At 36.6% G+C, this 18706-nt stretch overlaps 3 protein-coding genes across 3 annotated transcripts; 1 reads left to right on the top strand and 2 right to left on the bottom strand.

The window, feature by feature from the left end:
• Nucleotides 1-5784: 5784 nt before the first annotated feature.
• Nucleotides 5785-10503, top strand: LOC140790861 (nascent polypeptide-associated complex subunit alpha-like protein 1). The gene is made up of 4 exons (XM_073141159.1): nt 5785-5976; nt 9252-9333; nt 9775-9905; nt 9980-10503. Exons 1-4 carry the CDS (start codon nt 5917-5919, stop codon nt 10310-10312), a joined length of 606 nt encoding a protein of 201 aa, XP_072997260.1. The 5' UTR covers nt 5785-5916; the 3' UTR covers nt 10313-10503.
• A 997-nt stretch (nt 10504-11500) lies between these two features.
• On the bottom strand, nt 11501-15142 carry LOC140790043 (elongation factor 1-beta 2). The gene is made up of 6 exons (XM_073139950.1): nt 14904-15142; nt 14511-14627; nt 13338-13419; nt 12276-12390; nt 12048-12161; nt 11501-11944 (listed from the first exon to the last, which is right to left on the bottom strand). The coding sequence occupies exons 1-6, from the start codon at nt 14987-14989 to the stop codon at nt 11781-11783; spliced, it is 678 nt and encodes a 225-aa protein (XP_072996051.1). The 5' UTR covers nt 14990-15142; the 3' UTR covers nt 11501-11780.
• Nucleotides 15143-15494: 352 nt separating this feature from the next.
• Nucleotides 15495-16183, bottom strand: LOC140791163 (uncharacterized). The gene is made up of 2 exons (XM_073141576.1): nt 15787-16183; nt 15495-15724 (listed from the first exon to the last, which is right to left on the bottom strand). Exons 1-2 carry the CDS (start codon nt 16181-16183, stop codon nt 15495-15497), a joined length of 627 nt encoding a protein of 208 aa, XP_072997677.1.
• Nucleotides 16184-18706: the final 2523 nt, after the last annotated feature.

Below are 18706 nucleotides of genomic sequence, written 5' to 3'. Positions count from 1 at the left end.
ATAAATACTTATATGAGTTCAGATATTATTGTCAAAGTATATAAAAGAATTAAACACCATTTCTCTATCAGTCTTAAGCTATATAATTGGAGCAGATGCAATTAGATAGATCATCAGATACACATCATTGATGGATCCCAGTCTGAACATATAAAGGTCAAACTATCACAGTTGACATTTCTAGAAATATCTACAGAGACTTGGCAAGAATAATTACAATTTGTATTAATTGGCCCTAAGTGAGAGGTTTTATGATCACCAATCAATGCCACTCGACAAGAATATTGTTTTATTCCTCATGGTCCCATTATACAGTTTGCTCTTTATACCATTTAAAAAAAAATTTAAAAAAAAAGAAGAGGAAAGGCATTATTGATGGCAAATATTAATTTGCATTCATGCCTTCAAACTCTTAATTTGGTCAAACAATTAATATAACTCCCCAAATAAAAGGCAATAAGAAAGGCATTGCATGTGATAACTCCTCTTTTAATAACCATAAACAAGGATGAGTGGGAAGTGAGGGTGGAAGTCAAAAGTCTTTCCTTGAAGAGACAAGGAAGCCTATAATAGTTAAAAGATTTGGTGAGCAATGAGCAAAGTTTCTTAACTCAATCAGAATAATTGCATCAAAAGAAAGCAAGAGAGAAGAAGAAAACCAATGAGATTTGAAGAAGGTGGAAGGAGTAATGGTAGGTAGGTTGATTGGATAAGACTAAGTTCATGAAAGTTGAGTTAAAGAGCAGTGGTATTAGTTGGAAGTAAGGTTAGAGGCAGAAGGAATCTGATTTAGGTTACATCCACCTTAGCACCATATAGTATTCTTAGTTAAAATTAACATATTTTACGTAATTACCCTTGAAAGCTTTCAAAATATCATAATTGATATTGCATTCTTTTAAAATATCATAATTGTCACATAAATCATTGTGCTCCTTGGAAAAATGAATTTTTATAAATTACACTTTATATTTTATATATTTTATGATTCACACATCGTGTTTGAGGATTTTATAACCCAACCCCCTCTTTTTCCCTTATAATTCTAATTTAACATGCTAATGTTATTTTGATTGACTAACGCCGACTAAATCTAACTAGTTATGATTAAAATTAAAATAAAATTCTAAAAGACTAGTTTCTATTGCATAGATTATTTTAAATAAATTATTTAAAATAATTTAAAGTTATCCAATAATTTATCCAATATTATAATACAAAGAAAATTATGCATGATAAAAATTGTTGATAAACTTTTGCGCTCTAAACTTCCAAAAAGAAAGGTATTTTATTTATTTGTATGTGTTTATTAACTTTAATAATAAATTATGAGGAATAGTTTACTAAAAACTAATCATAGTGGTAATTCTAAAATAGTTAAACAATTTGACTAGCAATGATGATATTTTAAACAATGTAGTGGCAAGTATGATATTTTGAAACTTTTCAGAAGCAATTATGTGTAAAGCTCTAAAATTAAAAAAAAACCTTAATAAAAAAAGTTAGTTTTCCATTCAAATTAAAAAAAAAATTATTATAAGACAAGCATTTAGAAAATAGTTATTGGACTCCACCAAAATAAATGACAATTTTTTTATTGAAAACTTAAACATTTGAATAAGCCACTCTAAAAAATAATGCCCAAATAGACTTCATCGAAACACCTCACTTGCCACCTCATTACCTAAAAAGAAAGCCAGTCGAATATAAAGCACTTAGCATTTTACTTGATAATTACATACACAAATTTTCTTTCTTAATAAGAATAATAATGGCTGACGAGGATGAGAAGATTGCAATACCTTTCTTGATTAAATTAGATTCTAATAGGATATATTTCTCTAATTTATTTAATTATAGTATTTCTCTACTAGTTTACAGATTATAATATTGTATCTCTCTCTCTACTTTATGTAATTACAAAATTACTAATTTTTTATTCTTGGGTTAAAATTGTGCTTTACATCTCATGTAAATTGCATTTTGAACTCTTAATGTTCCTTGCTGGCCCAGCAGTTTTCCCCGCCTCCTCTCCACTCTAGCTGGCTAGGTGGAGGGGAGAGGGGTTTTCTCTCCCCTTAGAGGATGTTGTTTCTCTCCTCCGTTTCTTTCTTCCAATATGTCCTCTTTCCTCTTTCTTTTTCTCTTTTGTCCCCTTTTCTCCTCTGTTACTACCCATCTCATATTTTTTTCCCTCATCCACACTGTTGTTGACTGTCGTCGCTATCTGGGCTAAGTACCATGGTACTCACCCGATCCTCTCCTCGGCTTCTATGTCACCAAGGTGTATGAGACTAGGGTTGTGGATCTCCTTGGTCTCATTCTCTACTTGCTTGCACCAGTCGTCGGTTTCGGTCTTAGCCCGCTCGCTACTCGCTATCTCTGTTGTCACCTCTCGCCTCGGCCTTCGTCGCCACACCTCGCCTCGACTCATCTTGCCTAGCTTTTAACTCCATTGGCTTTAGGATCTGTCCTGCCTTGTCCTATTTTAGGCCAACTTTTTTTTTAGAATCAAATATCTATGTGGATGTAATAGGCAAATCTTTGCTCTGTATTTGGATTCATAGGTCTACTTAAATGAGGTCTTCGAGTGTTTTGTTAAATTCACTAAACTATGTCACTAGCGTGCCTGTATCCCTATCTAAGCTTGCTCCTTAATTGGGTGCTTAGCTTCTCAAGGCTCATGCTGTTCTACCTATAGTGCTGTCGATTGGGCAATGAGAGGCTTGCTTCTAAAGCATTGCTCTATCTCCTATGTTTATATAGTGCTTGAGTATATATTTTGATACTTGTGTTAACTGTTGTTCGGTCTGTAATGTAACAGTGCTTGTTCTTAGAGTTTTTGTCCTATTCCCCTTTTCATTATTTGTATCAAGTTGTAATCGATTGATTGAAATGAATGAAATGATCAGCCTACGGACTTTCTTTCAAAAAAAAATTCCATTTTGTTTATACTGATAAAGTAGTAATTGAGATGTTTAAAAATGTAATTAGAATATTAAGTTTCTAACAAAACCTATTTTTGATCAAATACTCTTTTTAATTATCATTTCTTTGGTTAATTACAATTTGAATTATCAAATAGGTATTTACATCGATTTACTATTAAAGTTTCAAATAGAAATTTACCATATGTTTGTCATCTGACCTTTTTATTGACCAAAATGCCCTCTTCTTCAAACTCCCTCTTCTTCAAACTCTTGCTCTCTTATTACTCAATTTTCTTTTGTCCTCTCAAATTCTAACTCTAATATAAATTTCATCATCCATTATTATTAAACCTTCGAATTCTCCTCGTATCTCTCCCCAACCCCAATTCAAATATAAATCTCATCATCCATAATTATTAAACTCGTGATGGACAAGTAATTGAAAACATCAATCTGAAACAAACAAGGCAATCGCCTTTGTTTTCTTTTAAAACAAATAATTTAATACTTATCCCTCAATTTTATAAGAGTAAAATAACCATCTATTATTCATTTTCACATCATTCAAAGGAATTAATTGGTAGACAAAAAAAATATAAAGCTATTCGAAAAAGTACATCCTCTCAAATCATCAATTAATAGAGAAAGAACTAAGGATATACAGAAAGACAGTCTTTTTACTACGAGGGAGGGAATAGATGAATCTAAAACTTTAAAATTTTCTATTTTAATTTTTAATATGAGCAAATATGTCAATTTCAATCTCTTCACTCTATCTAAATAATAGCAGATCCTTCTAAAATCTCTCCAATGTAAATGAAAGATGCTAGAATGTGAACTATCTGGGTAGAAAACTAACAAATCAATAAGAGAATTAAAAAAAAAAATCTGTGGGACTATTTGCAAGTTGAAACAAAGAATCATGAAGGAATTGGAGGAAGCTGATTCAATTGGTTCAAAAAATTCACATTTCGCAATAGAAGATCACTAAACTTTTTTTTTTAATGAAAGTCCATGGACTAATATATTCCTTAAATACCAAACGTACAAACCTCACCCTTAGGGGAGTGGGTCTAGATCTTACGAGGATCTCTTTTCTCAGCTAGGCTGGCAAGAGAGTGAGCAAGAGTGTTATTGCATCTACTCGTGAAGAGTATCTTGATATCCTGTAGCTTGTGTATTCATCATCTGCATTCTTTGACCACATTTAGGATCTCCCAGCTAATATCCAAATCGCCTATAGCATTGACTGCTTTAAACCACCGTTTGAGAGTCACTAAAAAGCCAGCACTGAAAAGTCACTCTCATGTTGTGGATCTCTTTCAAACCTTCCAAGAGTGCAATTGCTTCCCCCATTTTTGCGTCGGCACAGTGTTTCAAGAATATAGATTTGCCCAAGCGAAAGGTATTCGACAATTCGCATATTGCAATACCAATGCCCCCAGGGGCAACTTCCCTTCAAGAGGTATCTACCCAACAAGATGTACTCCCCATTGAGGGTTAACCACCTCGTCATCCTCCCTTCCTAGTATTGGGAATAGCAGTTGGCTGATGTAGCCAGAGCTTTGGTTTGCATTCATATTTGCTTCCTCTAGAATCTTAGTAGAGCAAGACTTCACTTGCCTAAATACCTAGCTATTTCTAGCTTTCCGGATGGCCCACATAATTGAGAAAGCCAATGATAGCTGCTCGGTTGAGAAGGAGTCGCTTAGCTCCATGATCCACAGGTCCAACCTCGAGGGGCAGTTGTCAAACTTGCAACTCAAACTCGAGGCAAACCAAACAACTCTAGCCATATTTCACCCTACCAAAAGGTGCTCTATAGTCTCGTTCTCTGATTTGCAAGTAGTGCAGGTTGTGGAGATGGTAGAGATGTGTTTATTCAGCACTAATAGTATTGGAAGGGCATCCGCCACACAACGCTAAATGAAAGTTCTAATGCGTGGTATTGAGTTGTTCTTGCGCCAGATGATCTTCCACAATCTCTTCATGGTACTTTGGTTTGATGAGCTCGCCAAGTCTGCATCACAGCGGACCTTATAGAAGGATTTTGCTGAGAATACTCCTATTAGGGTGTACGTTCAAATAAGCTTATTTGGGTAAGACGTTGCTGCTGGATTTACTTTGATATTGAGGATTGTTGAGGCGATGTCCTCTAGGAAGATAGACCGAGCCCGAACTACCCATGGGTGGCACGGGCTAGCCTTTTGCCCGCCCACCCCAGCCCGAAAGCCCGTCCGTTTGGCCCGCAACTAGGCCCACCCGTTTTGCTACAGTAGCCATCTGTTATGCTAAAGTAGCCCGGCTGTTCTGCTACAGTACTTTGCCCATTTTGCTATAATATTTTTACTTTTGCTATAGTAAAATTTTTTGGTATTGTACCGTTTTGCATTATTTTAAGCACACCTTAAAATTTTTTTGATTTATTTTAATTATTTTTTAAATGGAGGTATAGAAATAATTAAAAAAAGAAGAAGCTAATAGTAAAAAAAATTCTAAAAATAGCTAAAATATGGGTTGGGCTGAGTGATTGGTGGGTCGGGCCAGCCCAATCTCTCACGGGTCGACGGGCAGTAACAGGCTAGATTTCTAGCCCGGCTCAAACCCGGCCCGACCCGAGTGATTGGTGGGTCGGGCCGTGAATAAATACTTAAGCTCGGTTGGCCTGAAAAGCTCGGCTCGAACCCAGCCCGGCCTGGCCCGACCCGAGTGATTGGTGGGTCAGGCCGTGAACAAATACTTAAGTCCGGTTGGCCTGAAAAGCTCAGTCCGAATCCGGCCCAAATCCGACCCGACCAGCCCGATAATCATGTCGAGACTCATACAAGCATAAGAGAACAAGTGGCATTTTCGTAACTTCGGACTAGAAAGAGAAATTGACGTATAAACCCTTCTCTCTCCTCATCATTCGTGCTTTCGGGGTTTCTCTAGGGTTTTCTTTTTTCCTCCTCCTGCCTACCGACGCATCTCCTTTGGATCCATCACCATGACGGCCCAGACCCAGGAGGAGCTCCTCGCGGCGCATCTCGAGCAGCAAAAGATCGACGTGAGCTCTCTGGATCCTATTCCTTTTGTTTCTTTCCCTCGATACTATTAGTATATAAAATTTGTAGTTTTAATTGCTTGAAGAAACATTCTTTTCCTAGTGTTCATGAGAAAATTTACCTTTTTCTGTGTTGCTTCTTTCAATTTTTTCTTCGGTTGCTGTTACAATTCGAGAATTCATCTGAATTAGTTTTTAGCCATAAGTACGTATGCTTATGAAAGTTATCATCTTGAAGTAAAGTCTGTGAGGGTCGTGCCTACATTTCAAGAAAAAATGATATTTTATCTAGTTAATCCTTTCGTTCTTAATTTGCAAGACTGGTATTTCTGAATTGGGAGAACAGGTGGTACTACATTTATAAGAAATGGACAAATTAAAGGACCTCTTTTTTTGTAATAGTTAGTGGTATGTGCTTGAATGAGGGATTGATGGCACCTTAAAGCATGAGTGAGCACAAGAGGGTACTCTAGTTTCCTTCTGTTATGCAAATGAAAACCCAGGCACTGAATACCTAATATTTTCCTTCTGGGAATGAGGAAAAAAAATGAATTGGTAACTCCACATTTATTTCTCTCTCAAAAGAAAAGTCCACTTTATAGGGAACTAGTAGTTGTACTAAATTAGTTCCTGTGGAGAAGATTGCTAGATGCCAAGTAAGTTAAAAAGGCAAACTTGGTTACTTTGTTTTAGAATCAAGTTTAGGCACAATTGTCATTGATAAAAACTTAAGCTTTTAAAGATGATGGTGAATTCCCACATGTTACTACACCATTGAATCCCACCAAACCTCTCGGTCAACTAAAATAAAACCTCCACAATTTAGTTCAACATCGACGTTTTGTATCTATTAAACATGTCTTGTGCCTAGATGTGAGGGGAATTCTTAGAATATAAATGATAAAGTTGCTGTTCTCTCTTTGCCTCTGATTACTGAGTTTCCTTCGCATTGATCTTATACTAGACAGTTGGAAATTTGGAAGTAATGTTATTGGGCCTTCTTGTTTTTGCTCTAGAGTTTCTTATTTGGAAACATCTCCTCCTTTTCTCAAGGTCAATACCCAATATTATGTGGTCTGTTGCTTTAGGTTTTTTCACCTATTTTTTTGGCGAAATACTTGTTTGATTTTTCTATTTCTCAGTGTTTGTGATTTGTAGATTAGCTGTGGATTTCATGCTTGCTTATGTACGGTGGATCAAATTTAGCATGGGTAGCTGAAAAATAAAGCACATGCCAAAATTGCTGCTTGTTTTCTCATAGTTTTGTTCTCTCTCCTGATTGGCACATATAAGATGATGAGAAAAGAATATCTGTTTGTCAGAAGTCAATGTTTGATCAGCAGTCATTTATACGAGCAGAACTTATTGTAAAATCTCAATTCTGTACAATTTGGTGATTCTTATTGGCTTTAACTAGGAGGAAGGTGTTAAGTCAATGTTAGGGACATTCATTACATAAATTGAATTAGATTAATCTAGGCACCAGGCAGTTTTGTCTATTTATCCCGAGAAGTCGTTATCTTGGGCATGCCTTACCTTTTTGTTTAATAATTGAAATATCTGACTGCATTCATCTCCATAAACATATCAAATTACTGCAAATGCTGATTACTATCAAGTTAAGGATTTGAATCCCTTGTAAATTGATGATAAATATTCTGTTGGTTAATGGAATTATCTCTTAGATTCTCTGTGATTTAATCTCATTTGCCAGATTTCTTAGAAGTGGCATAGAGAGTTAAAAATCCTCAATCTGTAAAGTTGAGATGTCTCGTCTATTTTAATACTAGCCCCTTAATCTACATTCACTATCTTTTAATCGTTTCTTCATCATATATTCCCTTTTCCACTAGTTCTCCTTGTTTTTCTAGTTTCCTTCTTTTTAATCATAGGGACATAAGAATATGTACCAAGTAGATACGAACATTGTCAATGTTTGAGTAAAAGCAGCCGGTCTTGCATGCATTTTATATAACCAATTCTTAAATGATAATAATATAAATATATAAACAAATGCATGGCAAGGTTATTTTTTCTTTTGTCTTGTGTGCAAGACTGCACGTGTGCTTTTATCTTAGTTTACTTGGTCAAGAATTAGCTAGTGGGATGCATTTTAGAAGGGAACTTTTTATTGGAAGTACATCTTAGAATTGAAATGGTTTGGATAACTTGACCAATCAGTTATTCTAATTAAAAATGCAGATATGCATTTACATGGTACAAATCATTGTATATGCTAGCTTCCATTGGGCTTTTATCGATCTGGGAGTTAATATGATGTTCAAATGTGATATGAGTAATGTTCAATAGTATGAGCTACTTGCTCATCTTTGAGTTATTGCTTCTTGATTTGACATTTTTCATAACATGTGAGTGATGATAAAATGAAAAATTAGTCATCTCTAAGCAAGTAACATTTACCAAATATTTGTTTGCTTGTATTTTAATCATGTAGCTCACAAAAGTTTTCTAAGTTCTCTTAGCCCCCCAATCATTTCAAGAATAATTTTTTTCTTATTCTGGAATATAATATCTTATTCCAGAATAGTAGCTAAATATCATAATAAGTCTATTTTATAATACAAATATTATTAATCAAATTACATTCTATGCCACATAAACTATTACTAATTTACCTTTGATATTTATCTCATCAATCTACTTTATATCAAATCATAGGGTATTTATTGTAATTTCATAAAAGACAAAATATCTTTTTCCTATATTTTACTTCACTTTATATCACATTAAAATTAATTATTACATCTTTATTCTAGAATACTAGTATACATATAAATAGTTATTCCTAGAATAAATACCTTATTTTGGGAATAATAAATAAGATTACCAATTCTAGAATTGTCTTTATTCCTAAAGCGACTGATGCCTTAATGTTCTAAAATGATGTTTTCACTTTTTTCTGCAATAAAACAATAGTTATGCTTCTTTCTTTATAATCTGCAGCGATCTTTTATTTTACTTAACGACTTAGAAGTTAGAATCACATTAAGGAGTAACACGAAAGCCCGCCTATGCCATAACTTCGTGAGCCTCTATGTTTGACTTAATAGAGGCATGATAGTGGCACACTGGTACTACTAACAAGGATATTCCTTGCATTAAATTTTTATTTGGTCAACTTAAGCTTTAAAATTGTATCTTCTAGTTGTCTTTTTGTGTTGATATTTGGATAATATTGTACTTGAGAAATTGTAGCTTTGTATTGCAAGTTTGCAACTATTAGCAGCTGACTTACCTTGTGTTTCAAATATTGGCAGCCTGACGATCCTATTGTTGAAGATGAGGAGGATGATGACGATGAGGACGACGATGATGAGAAAGAAGAAGATGATGTTGAGGGTAAGTCAGCATGTTCCCTAGCCACTCAAAAGGGATCCTGCGCTTTTTCTTACAAGTCTTAAACATATCCAGCTGAGCTGCTCAATTGGGTGTAGTGAAAAGGACAAATTTACTTCTCTACCAACCCCACTTACCACCACTACACAAACCACTGTGCATTTTTTCTATTTGTGCACTTGTATCTTCAATATGTGCAGCTTGAGAAACTATGTTACTTCAATCAGCTTTGTGATTAATTGCTGCACTTTTCATTGTTAAACCTCCTTCTGCAGTTTTGCCTTTTGCCAAGATTAATCTGCTTCTATAATGTTCTTCTATATTGCTACTTGATTTCTCTTTCTTTTCATAAAGACTCGTAGGCCAATAATATGCCGTGTGCATTCTTATCATAAAATTTTGGAGTCGCAAATGTTTCAGTAATCAAATAATCTACATTTGCAGGACAAGGTGGTGATGCTAGTGGAAGATCAAAGCAAAGTAGAAGTGAGAAAAAGAGCCGTAAGGCCATGCTGAAGCTTGGCATGAAACCTATCACTGGTGTCAGTCGTGTTACTGTGAAGAAGAGCAAGAACGTGAGCTCTTTATTTCCTTATTACCCAATTTGTTCAATGGAAATCCTGTATAACTAGTTTTTGTTGTCTTCCAGGTATTGTTTGTCATTTCAAAACCAGATGTCTTTAAGAGTCCAAATTCAGACACCTATGTCATTTTTGGAGAGGCAAAGATTGAGGATCTTAGCTCTCAGCTGCAGACGCAGGCTGCAGAGCAGTTTAAGGCTCCTGATCCAAGCCACGTGATCTCAAAGCCTGAGACGTCTGCTGCGGCTCAGGATGATGAAGAGGTTGATGAAACAGGCGTTGAGCCAAAGGACATAGAACTGGTGATGACTCAAGCTGGGGTTTCCAGGTCTAAGGCTGTCAAGGCACTTAAAGCTGCAGAAGGTGACATTGTCACTGCCATCATGGAGCTGACAAATTAATTTTCTTTGATTTCTGGAAATTGGAGCTCGTCTTTCTCTGTTGATCAGTTTTCTCATGTTTTATGTGAAAGATGAATTCATATATTTCTTCTACCTTTTATGTTCCACCTGTGATGTTGTATCACTGATCTCGCTCATAATTATGCTGTTTGAGATTTTTGAATTAATGCCACTTGTTGAGAATTTTAATATTTTTGGCTGTTTAAGGTCTTACTGTGCTACTGAGGCCTGTAAGGTTGTCTTCTTTGCTGTTTTGCATCATGTCATCGTTAGCTGCTGATGTTGCTTTTGTGATGCTACGCGACATTGGTAGCTTTTAAACCATCTTAAATGATCCAACGATACCTTTACTGTAATAGCTCGATTTATGCTGTACGGGTATAATTGTTTGAATTGCCGAAATGGAGTGGCATATTCTATCAAATGTTAGGACCTCGTTGCTTTCCAAATGATGCATGCTTCTGGAATTAGATTCTGGTATATGTAATTGAAAAGGAATCAGGAAGCAAAGTTGCCTTATTTTTTAGCAGATGTAGCGATAGATAATAAATGCATATTATGTGATAATTTTTTCCAACGTAATTAAATTTATTATGTGATAATTTTTTCCAACGTAATTAAATTTGTCAAGTCTTAGCCTTTTGAAGCTTGGGAAAGCAAGTTTGATCGAGGATTGGATTTGATTTTGAAATGAAATTGATAAAAAATCTCAATTTGGTTACCCCAGACAATCTTAATTGTAGAGGATTTACCATTAAGTTGAAGTTATTACAAAATTGATCTACAAAGAATTTTGTAGATTTCAAACGTAGCTCTAGATCACCAACATGGACTTCTTTCCCGTTATAGCAATTTTCAAACAGTATCAGTATGAAATCACTGTCAAAGCAACAGATTATTAATGAAAATAAATTCTCTGATAAAATTCCTATTAGAGTATACAGGCATATAGCCAAATCGTTACATCCATGAAATTTCATTAGAGATTATAACTAAGGAGTGCTTTGGCACGCTGGAATTCAATTAGAAAAATGTTGCTAATTGTTTCCCAAAGGCTTAGAATAACACATCCTTCTTTATCACCAGCTATGGGGGAAAAAGAAAAGTACAAAATCATCAAACTCTCCATGAAATATCTGCGACGGGTATCAGATTAACTATACTTTTCCATATAGCCAAAAGAGTGAATTTTGGATAATGAACAATAGTTGCATTAAAAAAAAAATCCCTTCATGGTTTCCAAACACAGGAAAATAATCACTTAGAATCTGGTTAAACAAACACTACAAGTTCTTAGTACTCAACACAAAATATACTTAATAAAGTCCCTTGGGACAAGAAGCTCAATCTTGTTATTCTTGAAGCATATGCCTAGGTTGGGTTAAAAAAAACCAAAAGATACTATTAGGATTCCCCGAAACCGTGACCCACCGAAATGCTTCTAGATACCAAGTTAACCTTCTGATCCTTAGATTTTGTTGAAGGCCACGATGTCACAACTCTGAATGTACTCATTACAAGGCTCAACAGTGAGGCGCTCCTCAATAAGGTCGTCAACTGAAACAAGGTCATCTACAATGGTCATCATGATCTGCAGCTTCTTAATACCATAACCCACAGCCACAAGCTTTGCTGCAAAGAGAAACAGAGCAAATACAAAATGGAATGAGCGGTTAACAAATTGTGAGAAAAAAGGAACATAAATTATACAGGGCATAAGATATAGTTTCCGCACATGCTCCCCATAAAAGGCCTGGCATCTCGATACTACGAACAGCCTCCTCCAACTTTTTCATGTCAGTTTCATCATCCCAAGGCTTGACGTCCAGAAGGACAGATGACTTTCCACCTAAGAATAAAACTTATATTAGCCTTGAAAGTATATGGAGTTGATTTCTAGAAGTAGGAAACAATATCATTGGAAGGAGTGAAACTAAAAACTTTTGATTACATGAAAACTTACTTTCTTTCTTCTTTGAAGAAGCTTTAACAGCTGCCTCTCGCACCTCTGCTGCCTTCTTTTCCTCTTCTGTCTCATCACCAAAGAGATCCAAATCATCATCATCATCTGCAGCCTCCTGGAGGAAAATTAAGAAATATGACTGGTAAGTTAAAGAATGAAAAACAGGGAATATGTTAAATGCCCCAAAATTTCAAGTTCATTAACTTATTTGAACTATATGTTTATGTATATAAGTGCTTATATGTATGTGTATATATATAGATGCATTATATATATATATATATAAATATATATAAATAACAGTGTTTAAATCCAGGCAAAATAGATGTGGGCAGTCAAGGAATTTTGATAGTGCATATGAAGGTGGGAGCATATGCAGCCATTCTCAATTCCTATTTGAATTGCTTTAATGTCCAAAATAAAAGGAAATCTTCCAAAGAATCATTGATAAAATATTAAAGTATCATGAGAAGATGAATAATAATAGCCATCTGCATTTATATATGATTAATTATTTTCATTACAATGGAAGAGTATGATTGAGAAAATATCATATGGAGTCCTCCTCACACAGTTGTTAACGGGGCATTTAGAAGGGTTAAAAAAAAAGCTTCACTAAGTAGGTAGGTACCCTGATGTATACATGGAGGGAAACGTTCAATACTGACTTTTCCTCTTATGTGAAATAGGTACATTGCTATGTAATCTATCATAAAGGTTCCTATATATGGTAAACTTATCATTTTGATGATCACCTTGGACTATGTAGGAATTTTTTGTTGCAAACATCCTAATAAAAATGAAGCATTCTAGACTAACGTCAATTCAGATATCTGAATCAAAGGTCTCTCCCCTCTTAAGACCAAGAAATTCTAAGATAAACAATCTCCACAATTTTTAAGGGCATTCAATATATGGTAAGATTACATACTACAATCTCATATAATCACAGTAAGGATAAAGAAACAGTATTTGATCAATGCACCATGTTCACCATCACCAAAATGCAAACTGACAAAAATAATAAATAAATAAATAAAAATAAAGAATAAAACAAATCACCTTTGCAGCCTCTGTAACAGGTGCAGGAGCTGCAGCTGCAGCTTGGCTTCCGATTTTGACTCCAAGAGCTTTACCAGGAAATCTGAAAATAAATACAATTAACTATAAGAAAACAAGACAACACACCTATATGGATGTTGAAATCACTAGCGAAATGAGCGACTAACATTCTCGCATTTTAGATCAAATCAGCCTATAAATTAACTATAAAAGGAGACCACAATTTATTACCAATGAGAAGTTTCATGCAAATACAAAGGTTAGGTACCTATCGAAGATGTAGTTAACATCAGCTAAAATTTTAAATGAAAGAAGCTACTGGTTTTCCACACATTATGATGCATTCCAACTAGAAATTAAATAGTAAAACATTTCTTTCTACTGGTACCATATACCATTATCAAGATCTTAAATTTCATCATATGTCAAGACTTTCTCAACAATATCTCGCTGGTTCATATTTCTGATCATTGAACTTGAAAACTACTGAATCATAAAGACTTAAAGAGTGTGATTTATCGTATGCCATAAGTCTTTGAGATACCTATTCTTTTAATTTTGATCACAGAAATGTTTAACTTAGGAGTTATGAAAGTTTATAGATCTTATCTTGGATTACATTTTTTCAATAAAAATAATAGTTATTGCTAAATTGATCACATTCTTCTAGTATGCAAAACAAAAAAAGTGAGCAAGATAACAAAACATTGATATGAAAGAGAAGAGTGAACCTGAGTGACAGTGCCAAATACATTAGCTGTAACATTTAAAAGATTTCTTTCATCAAGCGGACAGATAGAAATAGGTTGTATAGTAATAACAGAATTAAAAAGAAGATAAAGTGAAAGAAATAACAAGTCAATACTCAATAAGCAGGAAACACGAAAAAACTAAAACACATGGTAACTCTCAAGAGGGTAACCCAAACTTAGGAAACAGATATTTACCAATGGAATATTGTGCAAATTAACCATGTCTTGAGTCTTCAGAGTCGAGATAACTAAATTTTATGCAAAGAACCAATACCATATGATTTAGGATCTAAAAAGCATCCAAATTCAGCATAAACTAGAGAAATCGTCGAAATACACTGAAGCAGTGAGCTGCAGTCCAAAGCTTTAAAGCCAGCTAAGTTTAACATTAGTAGAAAACCAACTACATCAATCCACAAACCTTGGAGCAAGAGCTGCAGACACGCTCTCATACCAAGAGGATGCATTCGGAAACCCTGCTGCAGGCTTCGAGGAAACTGCACCGAAGACTTTGACGTCATCCTTGCTTATCAGATCTCTGAAAATAAATAAAAAAACCAATGAGAAAGATCAGGTCTTTTCTGTTAAACAGACCATCAACATCGTAACAATCCAGAAAGGATACAAATTTGATTGAATTATAATATTGAATCCTAATAACACATCATAAATCTCCAAAACTTAATTGAACAGAACTTTTTAACGAGCTCATGGATCTGAAAGTTATAAGCTTTGCAGCTCGTAACCCAATCAAAAGAAGAAAAATCACATTTCAAGTCAAGAGATTGATCAAACAAAAGATTTGAGAATTTACCCGGAGATGAAGGACTTTCCAGAGAGGAATTCGTCGAGGGTTTTGAGACCGGATTCAGTGTGGAGATCAGAGAAGGAGACCGCCATTGGATCCGAAGAAGATGGAACGGGATCGGAGGAGGATTAGATTAGAATGGTGCTTAAAACCCTAAAACTCAGAGGAAAGAGGAGGTGCCGTTCGGAGAGAGAGTCTATATATAGTTGATGCTATAAGAAAGCCCTAAAAATGTACACAGGAATGAGTGATGAGGAATATTCCGAGGCATAGAAATTATCACCGTCCAAATTGCGATTAGATTTGTGCGTTCGATGAAGGGCTGAGATCTATCCATTTTGTGGCTCGATTGTGCCTGATCAGCCCGGCTCGTGTCCGAGTTTGGACCGAGTCGAGCTGATAGAAATACAACTCGTATGTTAAACGGGTTAAAAATTACAAACATAATATGATAATTGAATATATTACAGGAGCAAGTACTGACCATCATAGTTCTTTTATTAGGTGGGTTGTATTAGTAAATTAATATTTTTGAATATGTTAGACGTGCTAAAATATGTTTTTATTTATTTATAAAAGAGCTCATAGACTCAAATTTCATTGATAGTCATGGGAACATTCAGGGATAAGTGCTGGGTCAGTCCATTTGTAGTTTGTACCCAAAGTTACAGCAAGCCTAGCTAGTGAGTGGGCCATTGAGTTGTTGCAACGACTCGTGAAACAAATCTTAACAAAGTCGAGGTTAGCGAGAACATTCTTGCAATCATGAATAATGGGCTCCACTGCCCACGCGCGCAATTGCCTCAATTCATCGTACTGACTAGAGTCTGAGAATCACTGTAGATATAGCATCATCTTGTTGTGTATCTGCATTTTAGCTCTTTCAAACCTTCAAGGAGGGCAAGTGCTTCACCCACCAAGGCGCTCTCGCACTGTTGCAAGGGCACAGCTCTACCTAGAATAAAGGTGCTCGGATACTCGTTGATGAAGATTCCTGCACCTCCTACATGACTTCCCTGCCATGAGGCATCCACCCAGCAGGAAACATCCCATTCCTTGCTATTCGTCCCATCTAGATCCAGCTCGCAATCCTTGCCTGAGTTGGCTTGCACCGTAGAAGTAAGCTTAAGCTCATGACATGATATTCTTTGTGCGTTCGCCAGAATTTCAAGTGGTGCAATCTCTTTTCTTTTGAAAACCCAGTTGTTGCGGGCTTTCCACATGATCCACATGATAGAGAACCCAATTATTCCGAGGATAGGTTCTTCTTCACTAATAGCAGCCATGCATCTAGACAAGAAGTAATCCCATACAACGTGAGCCCTAGCCTACTCGCAAACTAAATTGTCCTAGCATGCCTACACCTTAGCAGTAAGTGCTCCATAGTTTCTTCCTCTTCCTTGTAGATCAGGCAGAGACTTTCTAGCATAGGTATTCTTCTGTGCAAGATATAGTTCACTAGAATACACTTGTTGACACTTCGCCACATGAAGGTTTTCACTCGAGGGATAGAGTTGCCTTTCTAGATGGCCTTCCATAGGGACTTGAGATCCCCGTCAGAAGAGGAGGTGATGCCTTAGCCACTTGAGAGGACCTTATATGCAGATTTTGTGCTGAAACCTCTAGTAGCATCCCTTAACCAAACCAGCTTGTCCTCCAGTGGAGATGGTAGGCTACATAGATGCATTCTTAGTATTCGATTAGCTATAATATAGGGAAAGAGGGTTTGGATGAGTTGGACGTTTCATGGCTGCCCATGCATGAGATCCTCAACACGAGCCAATCCACCAAGCAAGCTCATACCACTCAGGTCCATTCCCGGTATTCAGGGGTCCTCAAGAATTGAAATGGTGTCTCCTTTCCCGACGAAATAGTAGAAGTTGCTTCTAACAAGGTTCCTGACTCTAATAATGGAATTTCAGACCCAAGTGGTATTTCCTTTCCCTCTAGCAGCCCATACGGAACTGTTGGGGATGTATCTTGCTTTAAGAACTGCAACCCAAATACTGTTGAGGTTCTTTAACAGTCTCTAAATAAATGGTGTCTCCTTTCCCGACGAGCTAGCAGAAGTTGCTTCTAACAAGGTTCTTGACTCTGATAATGGAATTTCAGACCCAAGTGGCATTTCCTTTCACTCTAGCAACCCATACAGAACTATTGGGGAAGTATCTTGCTTTAAGAACTACAACCCAAATACTGTTGGGGTTCTTTAACAGTCTCTAAATAATCTTAGTTATTAAATCTCTATTCGCATCCTGTAGCCATCATACCCCCAAACCACCATTTGGCGCCAGCTTGCATAATTGGTCCCATGCCTTAAGGTAGAGATGCCTTCTACCATCGTTGAAGCCCCACCAGAAGTCTCACATCAGGTTATTTAGATCTTTGATAATGGTGGATTGTTGATTTCTCAAAGTTGATTGCTTGGTTCTTAGCTTCTGGTTTCGTTGCCGCCCTGAATAGTAGGAGGTCATCTGCAAACATAAGGTGGGTAAGGGTCAGAGCTCTTCTGGCCAATCTGATCCCCTTTAGACTTTTGGTTCTTTGCTCAACTTCCAAGATTAGTGAGAGAACGTTGGAGCCTAAGATGAAAAGATATGGGCTTAGAGGGCATCCTTGACGCAGTCCTCTTGAGGGATGGAAGGAGCCTTCGGACTGTCCATTGATGTCCATCGTGAGAGAGGTAGTAGCTGTGCAAGTGAGCACTTGATCTGAAAAATCATCTGGGAAACCATATATTCTTAAGCAATCCCTAAGGAAGCACCATTCCATGCGATCGAATGCTTTTGAAAGATATGCTTTGATCATGAATTCGCCCTGTTTGGATTTGGAGGTTTTTAGATGGTTGATCATCTCCTGGGAAAGAATCTGATTGTCCAAGATTTGCCTGCCGGGGATGAAAGCATTCTGGGCTTGGTTGATGAGCTTGTTCAATATTGGCTTGATTTTGCTAGCTAGGAGCTTAGAGATAATTTTGTAGCTCGTGTTGCAGACGCTTATCAGCCGATAGTCCGAAACATTTGAGGGAGAGTTTTTCTTTAGAATAAGGACTATATTGGATCTATTCAGAGCCTTATCCAGCTGCTCCGTGGCGAAGAAAACCCTAACCTCAGCGCAAACGATAGACTTAAAGTCTGGCCAGAGAAGGTGGTAGAAGCACGAGTCCGGTCCAGGGGCACGATCCGGATTAAGGCTCCTAATTATAGATCCAATCTCCTCATCCGAAGGAATCTTCATTAGCTCACTGACAGTTTCGGAATGGATCACCAGAAAGGAAACTTGTTTGAGTTGCTCACAGTCCAGGATGGAGGGAGGGTTTGAGGATGTGAATAGAAGCTTAAAGTGCTCATGAAAAGCCTCTCTAATGCAGTTTGAGTCTTGCGTCTAGACGTCCTCTTAAACTTTGAGCTGGTAAATACCATTTCTTCTCTTCATAGCCGTAGCCGTGGCGTGGAAGAACTTGGTGTTCTTATCTCCCCACTAAAGCCACTTAACCCTACTTCTTTGGTGCCAGTATATCTCTTCTTGTAGGAGAAGCCTTTCATGTTGACATCTAAGAGCTGCCTCCCTAATCCAATTTGATTCAGTGCTAGTTTGAGATTGCAGATCCAAGATTTCCTTCTCCAAGGTATTAATGCTGGCTCAGAGGTTGCCAGCATGGGATTTGGACCAGTGCTTGATTTTCTTTATGAACTTGGATGTGCCAAAGACCTGCCAGGGTTGCAGGAAGAGGACCAAGCTTCTTTACAATATGGCACAAAGGATTCTAGCGTGGTCCACTAGTTCTCGAACTTGAACTTTCTCTGACC

Source organism: Typha latifolia, chromosome 6 (assembly GCF_019914945.1).
Source record: "Typha latifolia isolate L0001 chromosome 6, TyphaL0001v2, whole genome shotgun sequence".
NCBI lineage: Eukaryota > Viridiplantae > Streptophyta > Magnoliopsida > Poales > Typhaceae > Typha > Typha latifolia.
The sequence above is the reverse complement of the archived record's forward strand: the minus strand, read 5'-3'. Positions and strand labels throughout refer to the sequence as shown.